The 24,912-nt window shown below is 38.9% G+C and overlaps 1 protein-coding gene across 1 annotated transcript in view; it reads left to right on the top strand.

The window, feature by feature from the left end:
• Window positions 1-14: 14 nt before the first annotated feature.
• LOC103799014 (transcription factor SOX-5-like) overlaps window positions 15-24,912 on the top strand; it is an 84,045-nt gene continuing 59,147 nt past the window's right edge. Inside the window, exon 1 of the mRNA XM_009071305.1 lies at window positions 15-240. Within this exon, the coding sequence (XP_009069553.1) occupies window positions 64-240 (177 nt within the window). The 5' untranslated portion in view covers window positions 15-63. The remainder of the gene's footprint in view (window positions 241-24,912) is intronic.

The raw sequence follows: 24,912 nt of genomic DNA, 5'->3' as shown, positions 1-24,912 counted from the left end.
CCTTCCAGGATGTCTTCCAAGCGACCAGCCTCTCCGTATGGGGAAGCAGATGGAGAGGTAGCCATGGTGACAAGCAGACAGAAAGTGGGAGAAGAGGAGAGTGACGGGCTCCCAGCCTTTCACCTTCCCTTGCATGTGAGTTTTCCCAACAAGCCTCACTCTGAGGAATTTCAGCCAGTTTCTCTGCTGACGCAAGAGAACTGTGGCCATAGGACTCCCACTTCTCAGCACAACACAATGGTAGGTTTGCTAATGGTCTATTGTGCTTACATCCATTCTTTGAATTCTGCCTCTACAGTAGTTTGGCATCCAGATCTGTACTTTATGGACTATACAATGCACAGTTACACGTACAGAACACGCTACAATAATGTGAAAGCTTTGACCTAGCTGGACTGCCTTTGCCCTCCACTACAAATGCTAAATCACTTGCAGTGCAGACTTTTCCTCACCTTTGCCTGATGGCATTTAGGGTGCTAAAATTTGTTAGTTACAGTGATGTGAATTTGAAGTGGATGTGTTCAGCAAACAGTAAGTGGTTTTGGAACACTCTAAGTGAGAGTCACGTTTGCCGTGGTGTCTGAAATATCACCCTAATGCCAAGTTTATGCAATAGTAAAGCATGAAAGTCTGTTTAAAGGGTGAAAAAGGCAACTTTGGATTTTGATGGGTTTAAAAACTCACGTCTGATGTGAATTTACCTGCCACAGATACCTGCAAGAGAATTTGCTGTGCTTATGGAATTAAGTCAGCATACTCCGTTCTCACTTAAGAATTTCCACCTTTTTCTGCACTCTACAAATGACACTGAGCACTTTATTCATTATATTTAGCAGCCTACTGGAAGTCCAGAACTGGCTGTATCTAAAAGGAGACAAAAAGAACAAAAAGTAGTGCCATGTTCCTCACTAGTGTCACTGTTGTAACGTGATGGGTTTGGGCCCTTCATGCAGAGTACTGTGATACATTTCTATAAAGGTGGAAAGATGCAGAGAAAGGTGTTGAAATCCCAGGACTGAGGTACCTCGACAAAGCTGTCTGTTGTGAACACACTTGCACAGCTCTTGCCTGTTTACAAATCGACTGTAACTTTTCTGCTAGTCCCCCACTTCGACAAGGGCACTGACAGTTTCACTTTAAGTGAAGATAATGAATGGACCTGCATATTTTTTAAAAGCATTGCAGAATAGGTGATAGTGTGTTCTCATAAAAGCCTGCAGGCTCCATAGTGGTATTTAAGCCCTTACAGCTCATTATGCATATGTAACAAGCCCTAAGTAAAAAGCCTTAGGGATTATTATTTCTCACAGGACCAAGTCACTGGATATTCACTGAAGCTGCTCTCCTAGGCAGAATAACTCACTGATTCTGATCCATTTTTCTTCCTTTTTTGGGCTAATGCTGAAGTTCAAACAGTGGCTGGGAATATTTAATTTTACTTTGTGTTATTGCAACTTTACATGAAGCAAGAACATCACTGGAGAAATTACTCATGGGCAGACATGTCATTATCTTTCTCAAGCTTGTTTACTTCTCATCCTTTATCTTATGTTTTATGGAGATGGAATTCATTAATATACAGTTCCAACCAATGGGATGATAGGGTATGTAACTGGTGTATGAGCTTTACTGTATTTTGGCCTATTTTAAGAGAGTGTGTTGAAGATAAGGAGTTGTTCCTGACAACATTTAAGTCAATAGATAAACTTGTGATGGCAGCAGTAGTGTAGAATCAGACCCTAATGAAATAAAAACTCATTGTTTTCCAAGGAGCCCAGCAGGAGTATTTTAACTACACCTCGCTGAAACACTTAACTGCTATTTAACTGATTTTAACTAACTTCTTTATTCATTTATAGTTTTTAAGACCAAGAGGTTTAGCTGATCATCTAGTGTGACTTCCTGCTATATTTAAAGTGATGTCAAAACAGTGTGTTCTGTCTCTTTACAGTACAAGATAGTGTGTTTTAGACAGTTCTGCTGTAGCAGTGACATTCTGTAGGCTTATCTGAGGCAGTGTTTGGGGGTTTGTAAGGGTCTAGTTGTCTTCCTGCATACTTAAGAAAATTGCCAGTTTGTATTAATGTGACATTTTTAGTAATATCTCCCTTTTAGTGAGGAGTGTCTTGTAAAAATCATCACCCAGGTAGATCAGAAAAGATGTAGCCTGTGTGTCTCCAGAAAGAAGGAAGTGATCAGTGTAAATTAGTAAAATATACATAATCACTCCCTCTGCTGTTGTGGTATGTAGTTCTAAGAAGGAATTAGCTGGATAGCTTTTCCATGACTTCAATTTGTGTGATTAGCACTTAAGAAAATCATTCCCAAAGGGTATTCACTTTGTTAGCATTGCAGAGGTCTTTTTTATACTGTCTGAATTGACATTCTCTTGTTTTATAGTCTCTGGGAAGCACATCCAGGTGTATCCACATGTGCACACAGCACTACACAGTGCAGTCCAATACAGTTTTATTGACAAAGCTCCAGCAGTGTGCTTCACACGTCTTAATAGCTTGTCAGCTGCACTGCTGCACCTTCTGACTGAGCCACGGAGTGACTATGGAGTTCTCGTTTTGCAGCCACATGCTGCTCTTAGCAGGGTACACCTTTACACTTCTCTCCAGTGTCACATAAGAGGGTTTCAGACCTACAGCCAGCCTGAAACTGTGTAGTGCATCACTCTTCTGCACCTGTCTAAACCATGCTGCTTTGTGTGTGACTGTCAGCTGAGGCTCTTCCCTGGAGGGATTCTTGGGTAGTCATGGTGTGAATCCAGAGAGGTCTTTCTGTGTTAGCTGCATGCACAACACCTGTTTGGGTTAGGGGACAATCTCAGCAGAAACAAACCACAGTCAAGGGATATAGAAGAGGTATGGAATTACACAGCTTTGTCTCATCAGTAGGTTGCATAGCTGAATTCCTCTTGTTACCAAAGCTGTCCCTGCTTCCTCGTATTCTGACTATCGGCACTGCGTCATGAAGGGACAGTTAAGCAAACAATTTCAACCTTGAGAAGCATTTTCTTGGCCTCATTTTTCTCATTGCTAATTTCTCCTGTGTTTCATAGGTTACTTCTAGCTGTGCTTCCTTTTACAAGTCCTGCCAGCTGGGACATCCTAGGATCCTTAATATACAGGGGTGATTGCACCAGAGGTATAACTCAATGGTTTACCCACCTTAAACTTTTGAAAATGTACCCTGCTGCACTTTACCAAGTTGTAACAACTGCCAAAGAGAGACAGCTCAGAATGCTGGGGAAATTTTTATAAAAAGAGGGTAAAATTCCTGGGGGGAAAAAAAATCTCTAAACCTAACCAAAATTGGCAAAAAATCTGGAAAGCTCATCTTCCCATCAGAATGAACAGGGTATTTCTGAGGATGCTGGATCTGCAGCCAGGGAAGGGTTAGTGCAGTGGACACAAACTGAAATGCAGGGGGCTCCCTCTGAACATCAGGATATGCTTTTTTTTTAGTGTGAGGGTCACTGAGCACAGGAACAGGTTGCCCAGGGTGGTTCTGGAATTTCTCTCCTTAGAGGTATTCAGAAACCATCTGGACATGGTCTTGGGCAACTGACTCTTGGTGGCTCTGCTTGAGTAGGGGATTGGACCAGATTTCCTCTGGAGATCTCTACCAGCCTCAACCAAGACAGGGGCAACTCTATTCCAAACTGTCTTCCTCATGATAGAAGAAACTAGATACTTATTGTAAGTAGAAAAATTCTTCTACTGATAAAAAGAAACAATAATTTATCAGACTTGAACCAAAGGCTCAGTAGAAAATACAAGACAAATCATTTGACCTAGAATATATCCGAGAGTCCCCTTAGGATGCTCAAGGCAGGCCATAAGCTTAGCAGGGAAACACTTGAGGATTACAGTATCAGTCAATAGCTCTTTTGAAGAAACCCATTAAGGCTACAGTATTTGGCTAGCATGGATAGTTGTTAGGTCATCTACGTTCTGAAGGTTTATTTTATTTACTTCTATTTGTCTGCCTTAGCATGTTGCTTTTGCCACCTCTCAAGACTCCTGATCTCACCAATGGTGTCTGGGTGCTAATTTCTGAAAGTAAGAGATGTCAAGGCTAAAAGTACTGATTAAAATATACCCATGAGCATAGTGTGCTCAATTCCAACAATTCTTTTTAATATAGAATATCAGTGAAATGATGGATAAGAATAAAAAAACCCAACCAAAACAACCCAAAACTCATGAGAAAAACCCACCACAAAAAAAAACCAACTAGAAAAGAAACCCAAAACTCCCCACAAATACGGAAGTGCTGATCAAAAGATCAGACTGGTAAGGTGTAATTTTACCATGGCCCAGTTGTTGCAAAATGTATGACTGCATTGCTAGCCCACATTTGTCCAGCACTTCCAGTGGGATTTAGAATTCATTTTCAGCAGTGCTTGAAGTTGATAGGAAATACTCCAGTGCACTGTTAAGTAGTTTTGTTGCTTCACACTAAAAGATGTTGCGTTTTGGTGGTGAATGATTCCTCTCTAACTTGGGAAAACTGCTAAGAAATTTTGGTCGTATTAAGAATAACAGTACTACTGTTCAAATAGCTTACTGATACATTACTTCATGCTTTAACTCTGCTTGTCCAAAATAAAAGGTTGTGTAATGCTGCATTTGAATTCTCTTATCCCATCCATCCTGGACTTCACCTGTTGGTCTGCAGTTGTCAGCATGTGAATAGTATTGGATCAGAACAACAAGCAGTTGGAGCACTGAGCTACTATTCAGAACTTCTGAAGAGAATGGAAATCTGAATGCATATAGCTTTTTAAAAAGTCAAATAGGACTCTAATTATACTGAGCTAAAGAATGCCTATTAAAAAGAAAAACAAAAAACACACCACCACAGTGGTTTTAGAGAAATTTTAATTTCCAGTGTACCTTTGTGCATCAAGCTTAGGATAAGTTATTGTGATGATACAATGCACAGTGTTGTGAACACCAGTGCCGTTACTGTGCCAGCTCTAATAATGAGAATTTCATTGTTTGGGGAGAGCAGTCTCCTACACTCTAGACAAAAGTGTAATTACTTTTGAACGATGTGGAATGTGCTCAGTTTAATAGCACGGAGAATAGATTCACAAAGATTCAGATAAAGCTAGCTTGGAAGCCATATGTGCAATGTGGCAGTATGAAATTGTTAGCAGGCACCATAATTACAACACACACACGCGCACACACAATTTCACAGTTTAAACTATAAACTGTTGTTTTTGTAAGAGATAGACAGGCTTATCTGAACAAGACTAGTTCAATTCAAACAAAGCAGAAATGGTGGTAAGTTTGCATTTGTCTGGTGTTCTTTCCTTCCTCTCTTAATGGTAAATTGATATTTATAAGATGATGGAATTGCATTGTTACAAACATTGCATTATAAATGTCACCACAAAAGTAGCACATGGAAGCAGTTTTCCCAGATATAATTCAGGCTTGTATCAGAGTTTGATCTTTACACTTGCACCATTTCAGAGGATCACTCTGGGCTAATAGGAAAGGGAACAAATGAAGAGGGGTCAGTCAGGACCCATCAGACAGCTGTAGAAGTTGCCTACTGCATTGTTTAGTCTGGAGAAAACTCTCTGCAGTCCTTGAAAACCAGTCCTGATGGAGGCAGAAAGAGCTCTGACAACTCTCATATCTGCCTGAGAAGTATCTTTCATTTATTCATTATTTCATTAGTTAACCTGCCTGTCCTACTTATCATGATCTGGATTCTCCCAGCTTTTCAATCCTGTCCCATCTCTTTACGAAGTCATACTTACAGCACTTAGCAATTACTTGCAAACTACTTGATGTGCAGGTCCTGTTTAGGGCATGTAAACAAGCAGAAAAGGTCTTTTCATTCTTCAGGTGAGATAGGGATCAAAGCCATAGTGCAATTCCGGAGCAGGGTCCTAGTTTATGGAAGTTCCCTTGGTTTATTCAGCCACTCTCTTAATACAATGAGTTTTGTTCACTTGTGGCCATGGAGAGCCAGAGTGGCTATGTCATTCCAGCTGAAGTCAATGGGCAGAAAGACTGGCTGAAGTTTGAGGTGACCCCTTGGCATTTTGATCAGACTCTGAAAGGTCCAAAAGTTGGTTAGGAGACAATAAATAAGTAATGAAGTAAGAAAATGTGTTTTATTTTCCCCAAGCAGGAGGGTTAGAACTACATTTGAACTAATAAATTAACAAATCAAGGCCAGATTTATAATCTATAAATTGCCTGGAATACAGGGTGCAGATGACTGTAGTTTTTAAAGGCCATGAAGAGAAGTGGAAACAGCAGTTGTTTGTTTTTGCTGAAGATCATCTTACTGTGAAGCAGTCACGTTTTTAATGGATTCATTTGAATGCAGTTAAGCAGAAAATAATCAACAGAAAAGTAAACACCTTTGTTTTGTGGAAGTGCTGGGAACTGTATGTATCCATTGTTTGCAAGTGATTATATGCCTAAGAATCAATTCATTGACTTCGTCCTGGAAAATATCTTCATTTAAGCTTCTTGCCTAAATACTAGTAAAATCTAATTTAAGTGAATAGCTGAAAAATTTCATGTGAAAAAAAAGCCAGGTAGAACAGTAAAGCCCACAGTCAGTAGGAATATTTGAGCCAGATGGTCTCTTCTTATGATGAAAAGAACTATTAAGTGCCCTATCAAAAAACTTTGTAAGCCATAAAAGCAAACAACTTGGTCATCTTTCTAAGCAAAACAATCTACCGTAGGACTTCCACAGTGATCACGGTGGTTTCCTTCCAAATGAAACCAGTAAGTGAGTAGCCTTCAGTAGGTGGGTAAGTTTGGGTTTATACAGACTTCTTGAGATCTGCTAGGCAATTTCACTGAAGATTGTACATTTTTACTGGAAATACTTCATTGACATCAACTCTGCCAGGTCAGCCTTTTTCATGGCTCAGAAGTGCAGCAGTGTACCCACAGCAGTACATTGCAGCCAGGACCCAGAAGACCAGGCCATTGATGTCTGCCAGAGGGAGGCAGGAGATACTAGAGATTTGAAACAAAATTTTGAAGCTACTGATTTGAGAAGCACTGATGAAGACTAGGGATATGGAGAAAGCCCCGTTAGGACTGCATGACCAGTTTATAGCAGCCATGTAAAGAGACTACATCTGAGTGTTCCTACTTCTTGATACAGCTTTTGCTTTCAGCAGGTCTGGCATAACATAGGTAGGATCTGTGGTGTCTCCATCAGGTCAGAACTCAAACAGTAGCTGTGGACTTTGTATAGTTTCTGCAGTCCAGGTCCATCACCTGTGGCACTCTGCCCACATTTATCCTGCAAGACTGCCTTTTCTTTGGTGATAGTGAATCTTCATGGTGTTGTAGTGAGACAGAAACTCTGCTGCCATCTACATGCCCAGTTCTCTGTGGTTCTGGAAAGATAAGGTCACAGAAATGTAGTTTAAGTTTTTGTACTTTAACTTTCAAACACTAAGTTTATCTCCTTTGGCCAAGCTTCTGCACTGTTAAGAAGTTTTTGGCCTTGGGCTGTCAGTGTAACTACTATCAGAATAGAGAGCAGCATACCAGACTTTCATACTCTTATCTGACACATGCCTCAAGGCAAGGCATGTGGGAATCTTAAGTTGATTATGTTTTGCCCCCTACATAGTGCAAACTTCTACTTTTGCACACCACCTTGACTCAGTTTCACTTCAGTAGTTGCTCATTCCATTTAGAACTTCCAGAACAGTTTCCCTGTGTGCTCTCTGTTTGCTCCACACACTTTTCATATCCGCCTTACTCCTTCTGAGCAGCTGGTGTGGCCTTCTCCCTCTCTTTTCGCTGCAAGTGACAGAGCCTTTTTCTCTATCTCCAGCCTTATAAGAGCAATATTGCTCTATCACCTTCTGTTTGCTTTCAGTTGTCCTCTGAAAACCTTTTTCTGCCTTGCCCATTTTCTACTCTGCTTGTAGTGATATTTAGCTTAGTCGTTTTTATTATTTGATCCATTATAAAAGTCTTTTAGTAAATAGCTCATATGAAGACATTGCACAATGAAAGAAAGTATTGTGCTATTTGCTTGGACAGAATGTCAATAAACTTGAGGATGGTTGTTTTTTGATATGCAGCTCTACTTTCAGTAGAGATACACCAAAACTGAAATGCATTGTGAAGTATTGGTCATGGTTTCTTGAATTTCAGGGTTGCAAGGAATCTCTGTGGTTATCAGCTCTGGCTCCTGGAAGTGCCAGAACCTTCTGCTACACTGAATACTCACAGTTGTGTTTTACTGTCTCTTCTCTCATTATCAGATGTTAGGATGTTATCCATTGCAGTGACAATTTGAAGCATTTATTTGTTTTCTGTCATTTAAATGAAGGAGTGAAATGCTCTATCATGGTTTTTGCGTTGTCTCTTTGGATATGTTTTCTCAGGTCATACAAAATTAAGTTGGATTAGGCTGTGCCAAAGCCAGTTTGCTTTCTCTAGCTTTTCTTGCCACTGCTAATGTTTTTGCAGACTCTTCCTAAAGTAGTGTTGGTTGGAGTGGTAATGAAAATGTGGCTTCAGGCAGTTGCTAAAATTTGAAATGTCATGTCATCCAGTCATGTTTATGGGTTTTTTTCATGGCACTAACTGCTTCCTCTTGTCTTGAGTATATCAGTGAAATATCACCACCTTTGCCACTGTAGTAAAAGGGGTGGTTGATTTTCTCTAGAGATTCGTGGCTGGTGAAGGACCTGTGGCAAAACAGACTACAGATTTCAGTATGTGTTTGCTTAGGAGTGGGCATCTACCATAGGTGGGTCACCTCCTAAGGCATTTCAGAGACCTCCTTGCAAGAGGAGACTGATGTGCTTCAATGTTTCTGTTCCAAGCAATGTTTGAAAGTGTTTCAAGACAATGAAACAGAGGGGGGAAAAAATTTCCTAAGTAAACAAAGACCTTTATGTCCAGGGTAGCGAGCTTGTTGGAATAGTTTGTCCAGCCTCATTTCTAAATTCTCTCTAACATTCTTAAGGTCTTTTGTTTCTTTTTCTGGTTTAGGTGCAGTTGTGTGACCAGATAAGGCATTTTTTACTCTTTGCAAGGAAGTAGGCTCACTGAATCCTGTGAATTTAGCATCACTAGATAAACCAATGGAAGTAACTGAGTGGAGTTGTGCCCAGTTTAACTAAGGATAACTTTTGCCAGAGCAGTGTAAACAAGATTGTCATTATACATGGAAATAGTCTGCTTTGGCATCCTTTTTTTTATGCTTTTAAATCTGAATTCCCCCCAAGGTTAAAAAAAAGACAAATTTTTTGTAGTTCGTACAGGCAGCAGGCAAATTATATAGATTGTCCAAAACATAGACCAATAAAATCTAAGATCTGACTGTTATTATCTTTATTTATATTGTACCCAGAGCATGATTTATTTTTATAGAGACAGAAAAAAGAAACATTCTTGTCCCAGAATGCTTAGCTTATGACCCTGTTCCTGCAAAATAATCTGGTTGATTGGAACCTAATGCTGATGGTAGCAAGAGGGAGGGAAGGAGAGGTCACTGACTATAACTCCTTCTGCACATAGCTTTCTGTAGGATTGGAGTTTGATGACAGAAAATAAGAAATATTATAGCAAAAGGTAAAATCCTTCTGACATCTCAAGTCTGAATTACTGTGGTAGATTGTGTGTGTGTGTCTCTACACTAAGTCATGTCAGAAGTGGAAGCTTGCATTGCTTATTAATATTGCTAGCCAGAAATAATATCCCTGCTTCAGTCTCTTCTCTATGTTGATTTTCAGATTGAATTTAAAGTGTGTTTCATATCTGTAAAAGTAAGTGAAACTTCCCTCTTTCTCATTCTTTTCATTTTAAACTGCTGCACTCATAATCAGGAGAGTTGCTCAGGTTTGGATCCATCTGTGTTCAAAGGCAGCAGCATTTGCTCGAGGACCTGTGGGTCTCCAGAAAACAACCATGTACAAATGCAGAGTTTAGTGCATTGAGGACTCTGTTAGGAGCAAGTTAGTTTCTTGTATAATTTTCTGTTACATTTATGGGGGTTTTATGATATATGACAGCACTCTTAATAGTAAATCTCTGGTGATTATGGGAGTTTTTGGCTTTCTCTCATAGAGAAAAGAAGTTATTTCTTCTCAGAGAAGGAACTGGTCACTAACACATAATGTAATGTCATGTCAATTACAACGTAATTTTTGGAGTGAAGATTCAAGGCTGATCAGACTCAGTGTTTACAAAGTGCATGTCCAGAGGTAAGCTGGTAAATTTAGGTTTAACTTCATGGTTAATGCAAGTAAATAGGGAATAGCAGAGCATGATTCATTTTGTCCCAACATACCTTCTAAGTAGGTCAGAGAACTCACACCCTAGAAGTGCCTATTTTTCTTCATAGGTTACAGCTGGAGCTTAGGGTGTTAAGCTCAGCTGTTGATCCCTATAGTTTATAAATCTGTAGTTAGATAACTTCAACCAAAAAAGCCTTGAGTGAGAGGTATTTGCCTGGCCAGAGCATTTGCTTATTTGTACATAAGAGTTTGCTATATAGTGCTTAGCTCTGTTGGGAATATAAAGCTTTCCGCATCTTGGAGCTCAAACCACTCAACTCACTTGAGTTTGTGTCCTGTGGCTTACTGATCATAGAGTGTGAGTTCATGGTATATTCTTTACTTTTATAAATATAAAATCTCAAAATACCTTTTTTTAAAAAAAAATCAGTTTCTTAAATTTATATTGTCTTGACACAGACAGTAGTGCTCACAGTGTGTGAGGGAGAGCAAATCAATCATCCACAATTATTACATATTTAAGACTTGTCTAAATTCTTTTTAAACCAATTTGATAAATTCTGTTGGAAAACAGTTTTTCAGAATTTTATATATCTACAAGCAGAATTGAAAATAGTCTGATTCAGTTCTGCAAAGAATTACATCTGTGGCAGATGATGTACTTTCCTGTTTGCTTGTGGCCAGTGTAAACTTAGCATTTGGGCAGTGACCATAGCTTTCAGTTCTGAAGCTGTCAACATGAGTGTTGGGTAATATATTGACACAGGGCCACAGTGAAGTCCTGAATTTTCCATGTGAATAAACTAATTTGACTGAAATCCTTTTATATTTAGGACCTGTATCTTTATATTGCTCTGTAAAATATCACAAAGAATTGTTGGACTTACCATTTTTGTTAGTACTTATGAAATGACAAATTTTCAGTTTACTGGATGAAATGACATGGTATTTCCATCTTCCCAGTTGTTGCTTTATCATTGTCAATTCACTTCTGTTGTCTGTGGCTGTGTGAGTACAATGGACGCTATATTTGTCCTTCATCCATGACAGTCTATGACCTATTAGTCTTTCCAAACTCATGGAGATTCTTGAATGCCATACAGTGAGACTGAGGTTCTGTTCACCAGAGTTTAAGCACATAAAAGTTAGGTGTTTGGGCTGTCTTCACAGTTTATGGAAAAAGATAACCACCCTCCTAGAACAACGGTTTCAATCTCAAAATAAGCATCTAAGACAAGAAAGATGAATTACTCTCTGAAAGTGCTTGTCTATTAACTATAGAGGGAGCCTTGATGACTAGTTTAGACTAGGTGTCTAATTTGGAGCTAAAATTAGGTGATAGCAATCCCATTCACAGTACATGGACTTAGAGGTAACACACATTCCTGAACAAATATTCTCTTGTATTTTTGTAGAAGTAACCATGTTCAAGTTCAGTTCTTTTTGTGAATATTTTATCAGACTTCTTTTTTAACCAGTACTGATGGTATTTTTTGGGGTTTTAAGAAATGGTTATTCCCTAAAAGCAAACCTTTTGTTGTATGTCTATCAACAGTAAGTTCAAATAATAAATAATGTGTTGGTTGGCAACATGAATTGGAGAACTGAAGTAAGGCAAAACACCTTTAAAAGTCTATTTTGTGAAGATTCTCTTTATATAGCAAAAATGGCATTGATTCCGGTGGATTTTTTCCCATTTAAAATTTAGGGAATTCTCAAATGTTGTTAGAAACTTAAGCGCTTAATAAAGCATTTGTCTTGTTATCAGCTGCAATGAATGTCGGATTTTCTTATTAAATGTAGTTAATTTCAGAGAATATATGTAACCTGTTGTGTCTGAAAGATTTGACCTAGCCTTCCTTGGTCACTTTTACAAGTCCAAACGTTATGTTAGTAGATAGACCTAGCGCTATATTAGTTAAGAAACTGCAGTGAAATTTCAGTCTTATTCTGTAGCAACCTGACTGCTGTGCGTGTTTTAGTTCTACTTATGTCCTCCTCTATGTTTAATCCAGCAAGTGGGTATATATACATGTGCACAGTTTCCCATTTTGGCACCGTATTTGGTATATTGTGTGCTGTGACTTGTATCATGCCTCCAGGCCATAGGAAAACGACACAAATTAAATGTGAAATAGAGAGGAGACGTAATTTAAAACTTGCATGTTCTAGAGATGCAGTATGGCACATGAGAGTTGCGACATATTGCAAAAAATTCACCCTATTTCCCCAACAAGAAGACCATGTTTTCAGCTGTGCAGGCTGCTGGAGACACAGGCAGCTTTCATCCCTGTGCGCTCGAAATAGCTGTCACTGCATTTTATTTGAGGCAGTATCATGACCACCGCTACACATGCTCTGTCTTCTTTTCATTCCTGTCTAACTGCACAGGTCAGTGTTCTCCTCTGCCCTCTTCTGTGATTCTGTAATTATATTTATTTTACATAGACATGCGAGTTCCCTTTTCCCTTTTACATATGTTGTTTTGCTTCATGCTGAGAAAACTCCACAGCCTGACAGGGCGCTTTTTTTTCCGCCTTTTTTTTTTCTAAGCACTCCAAATTCTATCCAGCTTTAAACTCTTATGTTTATAACCCTGAATATCTCTAAAATGTCTTTACCTAAAACACTTTATGGTTTTATTACCAGGTTTATGCCAGTAATAATATTCACATCAGCTTTCTTAGGGATAATCTTTAAGCAGAACCTAGCAAGAAAGGCTTTGAAAACTATCATTCCCAGGAACGCAAATCTCGGAACATGAAACATCGGTTTAATCGCCCTCTCTGACAACTTAACACGACAGATTGAAAAATACAAGCCGATATGGAAGTGGGATCAATGGATTATCAAAGTCCTAAACATCTTTTCTTGGGGGGGGGGGAGAGGGAGGGGGGCTTTGGGGGCCATTGGCATGCGTAAAACATGAAGTTTGCATAGCTTACCACAGATCCGATGCTGTCTGACTGGCAGGGAAGTTGAGAGGGAGAGAGAGAGATTTACATGAGGGAACTCAGGGGGCTTTGTCACGGCAATTGTATAAAGTGATATACAGTGCAAATCGACTCGAGCATGTCCCTGGATAGCAGGCGGTTTACAGCCTCTTCGAGCAGAGATTACTGCTTTATCTTGTCATACTAAATTAACGTGGCAGCACACTGTTAAACAGTGGTGACCTCTTCATCTGTGGAAATTGCTGCCTAGAGGAGAGATGGTATTTAAGACTCTCTTTCTCTCTCTCTCTCTCTCCTTCTCCCCTCCCCACTTTTTCTCCCTCTCCCCCTCCCTCCCTCCCTCTCTCTATCTTGTCTTTTTTTTTTTTCCTGTAGGGCCCTGAAGCATTTTTGGGTTAGGTTGTAACATTAAAGACAAAAAGAAAGAAAGAAGGGGGGAAGGGAGAGGCTTTTAACATCAAGGTGACAACAGCTATGTGTTAATTGGGCCTTTGTTGTTTGATTAATAGCCACTTTGGTGTAGAATATTAAGACAGTTGTTTGGACAACTTTCTAAAAATGACATGTCCTTTCAGTAAATTGGGATTAAGCAATGTTCTCTGGTCTGCACATTTTAACTCCTTATTGTTATTGCATTTAGTCCTAAACTTGCTGTTCTTTAGTAATGAGGATGGCACCATCCTCAGCTGGCATGAACTGCCACAGCTCTCTCCAGTGGCACTCCAGTGAGCTGCTCTCCTGCTGGTATTACTGAGGGTCAAGGGGATGAAGATACCTCTACAATACAGTTAGTTGCTCTTGTGTTAGGCTGTATGAGTGGGTTTTTAGAATTAAATAATGCTCCTAGAAATGCAGCTGAGTGGGAAAAGGGTTGGCATTGTGGTATGGATGAACAGGAAAAATAAGTCTCATGTTACCTCTTTTTCAGCAAACTGTGGCACTGAAGGAGAGAATGACATCTCCTCTTTAGAGCAGGTTTTCTGTTCCTGAATTTTCTGTTTACTATGCAGTGATTCACTGTGGGTCCCATCCAAAGCTCTTTGAAGTCAATATAAAGACTGCTTTGTCTTTAATAGGCTTTGGATCAAGGCCCACATGACCTTAGGCAAATTATTGCAAATCAGTGTTATGAAGTGCTTGGAAATTGCAAGCATACATGGTCAAAGCACTAATTTTTGCTTTACTTTTTATCAGCAGTTGGGAGTCCAGGTGAAGCCAGGTTGGGCAGCCTAGCTGCTGAGATACCCATATGTGCTGAAAATGGCAACATTATGGTTGCATGTTTGGAGGAAGAATGTGAGGCCTTCCCTCTGCTGAGTGATCAGTGTTTTACAGGTTCTCTTTCTATGTTGTCAAGGTTGCCAGTTGACAAGAGAAAGTGTTCTTACTTCAAAAACTCAGCACTGACTCTGGAATGCCGTAGGACTTTCACCGCTACAGTCCTATGAAGGTTATAGACATTTAATATGAGATGGAAGAGAACTTGAGGATCATCTAGCTTGGATTTTTCCTTGCTGTAGACAATTGTTCCTTGCTGTGAATTTCTTGAGCTGCCACCTACACACAGATTCATGCAAAATTCTGTGCGTTTTGTATTGTACATTTTGTATGTAACATTTTCCGAGGGAAGCTTTTATTCACTTCTCTGAAATGCCAGCAAAGCTTATTTTTGCAGCAGAATATTTGCTATTTGAGATGCAATGTATCTGTGAACACTGATGTTATCATTGTTTTCTCTGGATGAATTTTGAAGGCCATCGAGCTAAGCATTTATAGTAGAGATATGGGAAGGACTGACTTCCTGATTTATTATTTGTTGAAATCAATGCATTTGATAATTTATGTACAGCTTACAGAGGCCACATAAGTGGCTCATGAATCGATCCACAGCCAGCAAAAATGAAAGCTAACGAGCTCATTTCAATAGCAAGTTGCTCATTAGCAGGTAGGCTCACTGATCTTTCAGGTTTCCCAGTTCAAAGTCACATGCTCTTTCCATGTTCTTGGAAGAAGCAGTTTCCTTGCAGAGAACAAAACAGAAGAAGAAAGCATGGCAAGGTTTTGAACATTTTCCCAGTGCTTTGACATATACATATACAGTAAATGCTTGATAGTGGGCCAGAGGGCAGCCACGTAATGCTCTGCAGGGCTAAGGCTGTGCCCGTCTGTATTGCCAACAACTTTTAGCTGCTGAAATTGAATTTACTAGTGAATTTAAAAGATGTATGGGAAAAGAGTATGGAGCCCTCTTCTGTGCTTCTGCATAGAAATCTGTACATTCCCAGCACAGCATTTTCAGCCCAGACTTTCTCCAGCTCAAAAAGTTGGATGTGGGATGCTGGCAGCCAGGCAGGACTACGCGCAGTATGTGCTTTCTCCTCTTCACAGTCAACACTGTGGCCCATCCTGTTAGATAACACCAGGCCTATGTCCTCCCTTCTCCTCGTAATAAATATTTGATGCCTTGTTTGAAACATTTTGGTGCTTCCAGTAGGATTTTTGTGGGCTGTACACAAAAAGTAGCTTGTTTGACTCAGTTGTTATCCTTCTTGGTAGAAATACCAAGAGCTGAAGAAACATGGGAATTAACCTCCCTCTAGGAAGTACTCTAAGGGTCAGTACTGAGAAGTATTGTACATTTTATGTCCTAAGGCTCGTAAAGCTGCCTGAGAGCAGGGAGCTGTTTTTAGCTTTGTGCATTAAGAGAGTACATTGGTATCCAGCACTACCACTGATTTTTTTTTTCTTTTGGTAAAGAAGCAAATTCATTATTAATCTTTTTGAAAAGTAAATCCACTGCTTTAATTACCAAACCTTTGATAGAAAGTTCTTGAATTCTTATGTTACTTGTATATGTAAGTATATATCTAAAAACATGTAGGTGTATATATGCAAACACACATACTTCAGCTATCTCCTATAGACATGAGAAATACACTGCTCCTAATCAGGCTGGAAACAAACAGATTCTTGACAGAGTTGCCTGAGGCCCCTGCAAAAGAGGGACTCTCAAAACATATTTTTAAAATATTTTTAAAAAAGACAGATTTTCCAAATCTCAGGAATAGATTTTCAACTGCCTGATTTGGCTTGAAATGAGTTGGCTGAATCAGTTTCTTTTTCTTTTAAGTAAGTCTATAAAGCTTTGATGAATCTGGCTCATTGTTTAGCACTTATCTCATGAGTAAAGCTTGAGAGGTTTGGCTTGAAACTTACCAAATCACATCTTTGGAAAATGGCCCAAGCCTATTGATTTATCTGAAGGAAAAAATTAAAAATAAAAAATCCAAAGCAAAACACAACTAAAAAACCTGATCCAGCTTAGTGAGTAAGTCCCTTACCACTCTGTAGAGCCCCTTCTGAATGAGCACATCCATTTCTCACCCAATGTGAGCACTTCATGGAACTGTAGGGCTGAGAGGGATTGTGAGAGGTCATCCAGTCCCAGCTTCAATCCAGGGATCAGCTGTACCAATGTAGTTGCTTTCAGATACTAGTCTAAATTCTTGAAGTTGCTCAGTGCAGGACGCTTAGAACCTGCCAGTCTGTCTGTCCCAGGGTATTGCTGTCTCTACTGTTGAAAAGTTATTCCTACTGTGTGATCCTTCATCTCATTAATTCTTGTCCTAACCACTGCAGCAACAGCAAATGTGCTCCTTTCTACAGCAAATGTTTTTGTATTTGTGGAATGATATCACATCCCCTCATCTCAAAACTTTTCTTTTGTTATATGAGTTCTTGTCTCTACCATATTTTTCTAAAACTTTTTTACTCTCTTGTTGCCTCTGTGGAAATACTTAGAGTCAAATCATTCTCATTTTAACAGCTATGTCTCCTGCTTAACAACAGATGCTTTTCCTTTACTGTGATGTCTGCAGCAGGTGCATCTGATACGGTACTGAAAAACTAGTCTCAAGCAAAAATGGTCGCTGGTTGGCTCAGTCACCATTTCATAAATGGGCTGTGTGGTTTTGTTCAGTTAACTTGTAGTTAAATCCTCTGTGGTGAATTTTCTGATGGAGGGAAGGCTTTGTGTGCCACTCTCTTTTGCTTAGGTAACTGTCAGAAGACAAGTTTTGGGGCTGCTTAGCTTGGCTGAGCTCTGACTGCATAGCTATGGAATAGCAATGTGGATTATAGTGCCTCCTGCATATCCAAAGATTGCCAGTGAAGTCTGACTACAGAATCTTTCTTATACCAAGGAGGAAGAAAAGTTTCCAAGACAAGGAGTTGGCAGGGAGGGAAACTTTTAAATATAAGGCATTTGATCCTGGAAATCAATGGGAAAAAATAAACATTGTACCTCATGATATCAAGCACTCAGTCCTCTGAACATAATTATTTTCGTACGTACAAGATAAAGTGTGCAGCAGATTTAAAATCAGAATCCATTTCCTTTTATTATTTTTAAGGAATAAACTGTTTGCACAAGCTGAAACAATGAAACTAATATAATGAGGGTTATGCTTTTCTGTATTTTGTGAATATATTAAATCCTCTATTGAAAAGCAAGTCAATCTTTACACTTTATTACATGACACTTAGTAGAAATTGACCTTTATGTCAGTCAACAGTTCTGTTGTTTTTACTGGTTTGGGCTAATTCATAAGAGAAAAGCTCCTTCCCCTTAATGTGAGTCTTTCTTCCTTGTCTCTCACTTTTTATGTTTTGAGATTATTAACTAGTGGCCACCAGAAACAAGTTACGAGCCGCCTGAATGAGCTGTTTGTGCTCATGGAACTTGTTGCATTTTCACAAAGTAAGTGAAGTACTGATTTGAAATGGAGAGCAAAGAGTAGGAAGATAGTTAATTTGCTGTACACTTTTGCTTTTTTTGGAGTTCTGCTGTGGTAACTACAAATCCAGTGGTGAATACTGAGTGATTTTTTCCCATTGTGCATCTGAGAGAGGCTGGAGATCAGTTTAGGGTACAGTGTAATAGAAGGGTGTCTTTACCATAAAGGAAAACCAGTATGCAAGACAAGATGGCAATGATGGATGGCAATTTCCAGTTAACCACAAGTGAATCTTCATGTGGTGAAGCTGTTTTCTTTCCACTCTGCCTCCTGACACTTTCTGGTGTAAGATTTTGAGCAAACACCCTCATCTTTGGAGGTGCAGAGTGCTACTACGATCAAAAAGTCTAATTAATTAATGGCAGATGACAGCTGCTGATGAACAGCTCAACCTCATTTTCAGTGAGAAATTTGGGTAGAATTCCACAACATAAAGATATTACAGAAATTTTACAGAATTAACAAAATTTGAAGGCCACATGGGGTTATAAACCAAAATAGGTCCTGTAATAAAAGAAATAAAGTTCATATGGTGGTAGGAAGATGGTGGTCAGCTGAGGAAATGGGAATATTGCAACAGGCAATACTGTGCTGTAGCCAAAAGTGCAAAAGAGTAGATATGACCAAATAGGTCAGAAACCTTCTGAATTTTCTGCCTGTGTTCCTGAGGAAAGTCTTTGAACGTTCTTGTAAATACAGGATATTAGCATATATTATTTCTGAGAAAGAAGATGGAAATAAACCAACAAAAAATACGAAGCTCTGAGTTTCTGTCAAAGTCAATGTGAATTAAGGGACAGTCCTTTAAAATGGATGACTGTTAAAAGTGACTGGAGGGCTTGCCCCAGGAATTGTGGTAGGAAATAGCTCTTCATCACTGGCAAAAGATCAGTTTGTTCTGTAACAGTTTCCTTTTTTTTGCTTCCAGATTTATCAGTTCTCTGCTGGGCACTCTTTTGAACTGTTTTGATAAATAATTGTACTTGTGAAGGTTAATGGAGTGTCACTCCCTTATTTACTCTCAAGTCAAATGTGGTGCATGCTAGTCAGAAGTATAGCTCATGCTTCGTGACCAGCTGACCTTAATGCTTTAAAGTGTGGTTATAGTCAGATAAATGACTGTAAAAATGACATTAAAGGGTCCTATGTTTTCTGTCTTGCTGTGGCTTTCGAGGTCAAATTTAGTTGCATAAAAATATGATATTTTTATTAATTGCCTGTAATGCTACAACTTAACCTGGGGTTTGAAAATAAAGCTGTGTCTTTTTTTGCTTCACATCATCCCTAGCAATAAACATTTTGCAAATGGTACTTAACTGACTATTTTGTTGATGATATGTCTGGAAAGCAGAGTCTAGTTCCTTCTCTTGTAGCTGTATTGACTCTTTAGTGCTAATGGCAGTTAAAAAAAATTGGTCAATAGAGCAAGCAGATGACTCAGAAAATACATGGGGAACAAATATGTTGAATAAAGGTGACATTTAAAAGTCACTGTTCTGCTTATGCCAAAACATTGTTGGAGGTTCACCTGTTGCAGAAGCGGAACACAGATACTTTCATGTAAGGTTCTCTAATCTGTGCCAGTCTCAAATTAATGCAGCCTTGCAGTCATAAGAAGAACCAGCAGTTTCCAAAGGTGTTTATTGCTGTCTATTTTCCAGTTTATTTTCATTAGTCTCCTCACTGGATATTCTAAGAGTTTCTTTTCATCAGTGCTTAAGCCATAAAGTATAACGTAAGTTAAGCTGCTAGTTGTTTTGAGAAATTTTCACAGCTGATTTTGGTCATATTTTATTAAGTGTACACTCTGCATAAACTGAGCTCTCTGGTGCTAAGACTCACTCTGTTACCTCCAAGGAAAAAAGTTTTGCTTTTTATTTAAGTGAATAATTGACATGAAAATTAATAAACAATAAAATTAATAAAAGCTTGAAATTGAATGTGTTCAGGAAGTGATTTCCAGAACAGTTTAGTCTTCTGAAAAAGTGATCCCACTTTTTGCTGAAAATAACTTGTGGAAGTAAATGCAGTTTGCTCATGGAGATCTTATGAAACTCTTTCTAGTCATTCAGTGTTCTGGCCAGCTCCTTTAGAGATCAAATATCTGCTGAAATCTGGAGAAACATGCTGATAATTAATATTTTCATGGAGAAAAGTTTATAAAAACATGGATTATTTTTTTTTTAGACAGTTCTCACAAGTTCTCAATTTAATCACTGAAAATGCATCACTTTTCCATTCTATAGGCCTTTCTAATCCTAGGTGTTCTCCTTTGAAGATGGTGCTTTGGCTGATTTGGGTAACTGTGATTTCTATGTCATCTAAGCTTTTTGCATTACCTACTCCTTATGTGGTAACAGCATCTTGGTTAGTATAGGCTTGAGGTGAATTTGGACCTATAGTGTAAATACTTCCATGTTTTATGACTCTGATTCCTAAATAATCAGTGAAAACTGATGTCATGATAAAGTTGTGTAAAACTGGACAGCTGGCAGAGTATGCATGTGCTCCTTCCATTTTATTTTCAGTTTTCCAGTGCCTTTTGCCTTCTTGTGCCTTGTACAGTACAAATAAGCTCTCAGCGTAGTTCCTGTTTATAATATCATTTGCATATGATTGTCACTCTTGCTTCATATAACTGAATTTATCCAGGCATTTCATTTTTCATATATATCATCTCCACATACTTAGTTATCTGAAGATTAAAAAACTTAAATCAAGAAATTTTATGAACTCTTTTGAGTATGTTCAAATATGTGTACTCTTAGTGTAGACACTCATAGACCAGAATAGGAAAAAGAAAATAAAAAGCCCCTTCAGAATGTCTTGTAATTTCTTTTAATGTGTATAAATATATATATCGAAAAGATGAAGTGTGACTCTCACAACCAAATACCTTGTCTTTGTATTCACCCCCTGTCTATGCTCAAGGTCTCTGGGTGCTCAATAGGAGCTTTTTAATTATTTTTCCCTGTTTGATGTTGCTAAGTATAATGAATGGATTGCAGAGAACTTTTTGTTAGAAACCTTCTGTACATCTGCTTAGTGCTGGTAGGCACAGTGACACCTGGATGGATCACATCCTGAGACTCACTTTTAGTAAGTTTAAGGTCAGAAAAAGACAGATTTTATAAAACCATGCTGTTAGCCAGCCAGTATTTCCTCATCCTAAACTAGGCCTACATTCTTTCCAGCCAAAGTGGAGAAAATTGTGTCTGTCTTATTTGGGTTGGGCAATTCTGTGGGTTTTTCAGCATCACTTCATGATGACTGAAAACTATAGGGAATACTCAGAAATCAGTGATTCAAAGAGGAACTTGGAGGAGAAAGGCTATTTCCAGCAAAAGTTATTCATTCTCTGCTGATGGTGGGTAGTTGGCTGTGACTGTAGAAGAATTGATGTTCTTTGGGGTTTTTTGTTTGTTTGTGTACATGACGTGCAACGGTTAAGGAAAATATATAGTGCACTTAATCAGCTACAGGAATATGATTTCTTTAACGAAATGGCGTAAGAGAATGAGAATGAACTGCCTTAAAGCTAATAAAGATCATTTGTATTACTCAGAATAATTTAGGTAAGTGATGAGAAAGGGGAGGAAAATTAGCATTTCTGTACAGTTTGCTTACTGTGTAATTCTTAATCAGGAGTGTCACAACATCCCTTGATATCATCTTATCACAAAGGTCTCTTCCTAGTAGGCAGTGTGTGTTACTGACTGCAGTTTACAGGAACAGAAGAAAGAATAACTCATCTGCAGAGCGAGAATAATTGTGAGTCTGTCATAAATTAGAATTTATTGGGGTTTTTTGCATCACTCAACTACAGTTTAAACTGGCTCCCGTGTGCGGGGTGTGTGCATTTTAAATCTTGTTTAAGCTGTGCTTGAGTGAGCTTTAGAACAGGACTTAAATGATGAAATGGCATCATGCTGCTCCCCTGAGCAGAACATAATGTTACCATTTGAGGTGTGCTAAGGCCCAGAAGAGTGAACAGAGAATTGGTAACCCTCAAATGCTGAGTGCACTCTGCCTTTACCTTGCTTTGGAGCCTGACACATCAGCTCATGTCATACCCTGATTTCCTCTGTATGTGACATCACAAAGGTATTTTGTGGGGGTTAGTGAAAAACATCTGAGTAGCTCTAAGCCCATATTATGTTTATATATCAGTGTTACATGGATTGACACTTGTCATATTAATTTTTATTAATTATCCTGTTAGATTTGGCATTCCCTGATCAAATACATCCTCCGAAGTGCATTAGATCCAAATAAGTTTGATTCCTACACTGTAAACGTGTTCTGTGGAACTGACTTTCTGTGTTTATAAATTTGTATTTATCTGTGTTTATAAATTCAGAATATATTTATTTCTTTACCTTTTCTTTCCTGTGCAATCTTTCCTTCAAAGGTGAGAAAACTACTTTGGTTCACAACAGAATTCCAAATTCTGTTTCACTAGAATTATAGAACAGTTGTTGATAGAAAGAAAATCAAAAGACATAAAGTGAAGAACAGGTGAAATAAATTTTGGAGGTAAAATTGGTCTTTTAATAACTGTTAAAAAGGATTAAACCACTTTCTACGTGGAAAAATCTTATAAAATATTGTTTGTATAGCGATTACTTAAGTGTAGAAGTAAGTAGTAGACAAAGTAATTGTGAATATTCTGCATAGTAAAGTCTGTAAAAAGCAAGTAAGAGAATAAAGAGCTTGAATAAAAGCAGATCCATGAGTCCCATGGGCTGAGTGATATACATTGCAAAAATAAATGAGACAAACATTCTGAACCAAGAGAAATCATTCTTTTAAATCCCTGTTCTTAATGTGGTATCTTATGCTGCAGTCAAGTCTAGTGGAGAGAGTGGGTCAATTTCTTAAGTATCTCTTTTAATTTTACTAAAGTTATGTTTTCTGGCCCTTCTTGAAAATGAAAACTTCCAGAAGACTGCTTTCAGAAAAAGAAGTAGTGTGATCCTAATCTTTATGGAGGCAAAGATTATTTTGATAGTTAGCATCCTGTATGTCTAGCTGTAATCTTTTGAAAATCAAGAGAACAAATACAAGGTAAAAGTAGACAAATAGATGTGAAATGAGAAGGCTTATGAAAAATACACAATGTGCATAAAGCGAACATGGTAATTCTAAAAGTGTAGTGGATTCAGCCACACACCATTCATAGAATCACAGAATGGTCTGGGTTGCAAGGGACCTTAAAGATCATCTAGTTCCAACCCCCTTGCCATGGGCAGGGACACCTCCCACTAGACCAGGCTGCTCAGAGCTCCATCCAACCTGGCCCTGAACACTTCCAGGGATGGGGCAGCCACAGTGTCTCTGGACAGCTTGTTCCAGCGCCTTCCCTGGGAGGAGTTTCTTCTGTTTATCTAACCTAAATTTCCCCTCTGTCAGTTTGAACCCATTACTCCTTGTCCTGTCACTACAGTTGCTGGTGAAGAGTCCCTCTCTGGCCTCCCTGTAGCCTCTTCAGACACTGGAAGGTTGCTATGAGGTCCCCACGCAACCTTCTCTTCTCCAGGCTGAACAGCCCCAACTCTCTCAGCATGTCTTCATATACTCTAGCAATATAGTCTGCAGAAGTCTCCTTCTGTATTGCTCCTTTTTGCTTCCCCGGCCTGTTGGAGCCTCCCAGTTACACTGCAACATCCATCTCTTACGCTCTTCTGAGGTGACTGGGAAAAACATGGACTGAAGGGAATATGGTCATGGTAGTTCTTTGCAGGCTGTAAGCTGTGTAGTTCTTGATACAAGATTCACAGGACAGTGACACCTGTAACAACATTATAGAAATATGGAGAAATAAATACATTATTATAGAAGTTTGAGCAAGTGAATTACAACATATTCATTAAAGTTGCCGGTGGTGCTCCAAGACAATAAAACCACTGTACCAAAGGAATCAAGACTACAAATTGATACAGCTAGATCAAGTAATCCAAAATCCAAGAAAAATCCACATCAGCAGTGGGAATAAAGCCCTTGGAAAACAGTAATGCTGAAAAATATTAAGGTGCATTAAAACAAATGAGATATCAGCTGCTCTTGTAGCAAGACAGCAAAAAGGTAATTGTCCTGCTCCTCATAACTCTTCTGAGATTGTGTGTGAAATAATGTGTTCCATTCTGACCATGTTAGAGAAGTCAGCAAATTGGAGTGATTTCAAATGCAAATAAGAAATGATTAATGAGTTGTAGGAGCTGATTTGTGAGGGAAGACTGAAAAAGTCTAAATATGGCCAGTAATAACAAAGATATGCTAACCATCCAAAAAAACATGGATGATACAAGCTCTAACATGGATGAAGAACAGTCCTGAGTGCTGGACAAAGCAGCTGTATAAGAAGAGTTTTGGGTGGAAAAGAAGTAATTGTGGGGCAGTGTTTCAGAGCAGTGAGGGTTTGTGGTTTTTTACTGTGTAGAATATTCACAGGGGGAATGGGAAACCTCACTGTCTGTCTGGAGACATTTTGCTAGCACAGGTGAAATAACTGGGACCACCCCAGAGGGCTGAATGTGCTGTTTTGTTACAAACCTCCTTTTGGTGCTTGTCAGAATCACTCTCTCTTAATTTGAACTTCAGCATGGGCCTTTGTGGGTGCAGGATGTTCTCTTTTCTTTTGTTCCCCAGTTTGGAGGGTTGTTTTCTCCAGATATCCTTCAAATGAGCTTCAACACAGAGGTGGTAGTTGTAACCAAATGATACATGGCTTGTCTTTACTCTCCTCTCAGCTAACCATTCAAAGGAATGAGGTGAAATATGTCTGCCTGGTACTAGTTTTTGTAGGCTACCAGAGAACAGATGAAGTAACCTGACATCCCTTTCCACCTGAAAACTGCTGTGAAATGAAATAGGGTAGCTAGGTATGTGGGAACTG

Source organism: Acanthisitta chloris, unplaced genomic scaffold, assembly GCF_000695815.1.
Source record: "Acanthisitta chloris isolate BGI_N310 unplaced genomic scaffold, ASM69581v1 scaffold12713, whole genome shotgun sequence".
NCBI lineage: Eukaryota > Metazoa > Chordata > Aves > Passeriformes > Acanthisittidae > Acanthisitta > Acanthisitta chloris.
The sequence above is the reverse complement of the archived record's forward strand: the minus strand, read 5'-3'. Positions and strand labels throughout refer to the sequence as shown.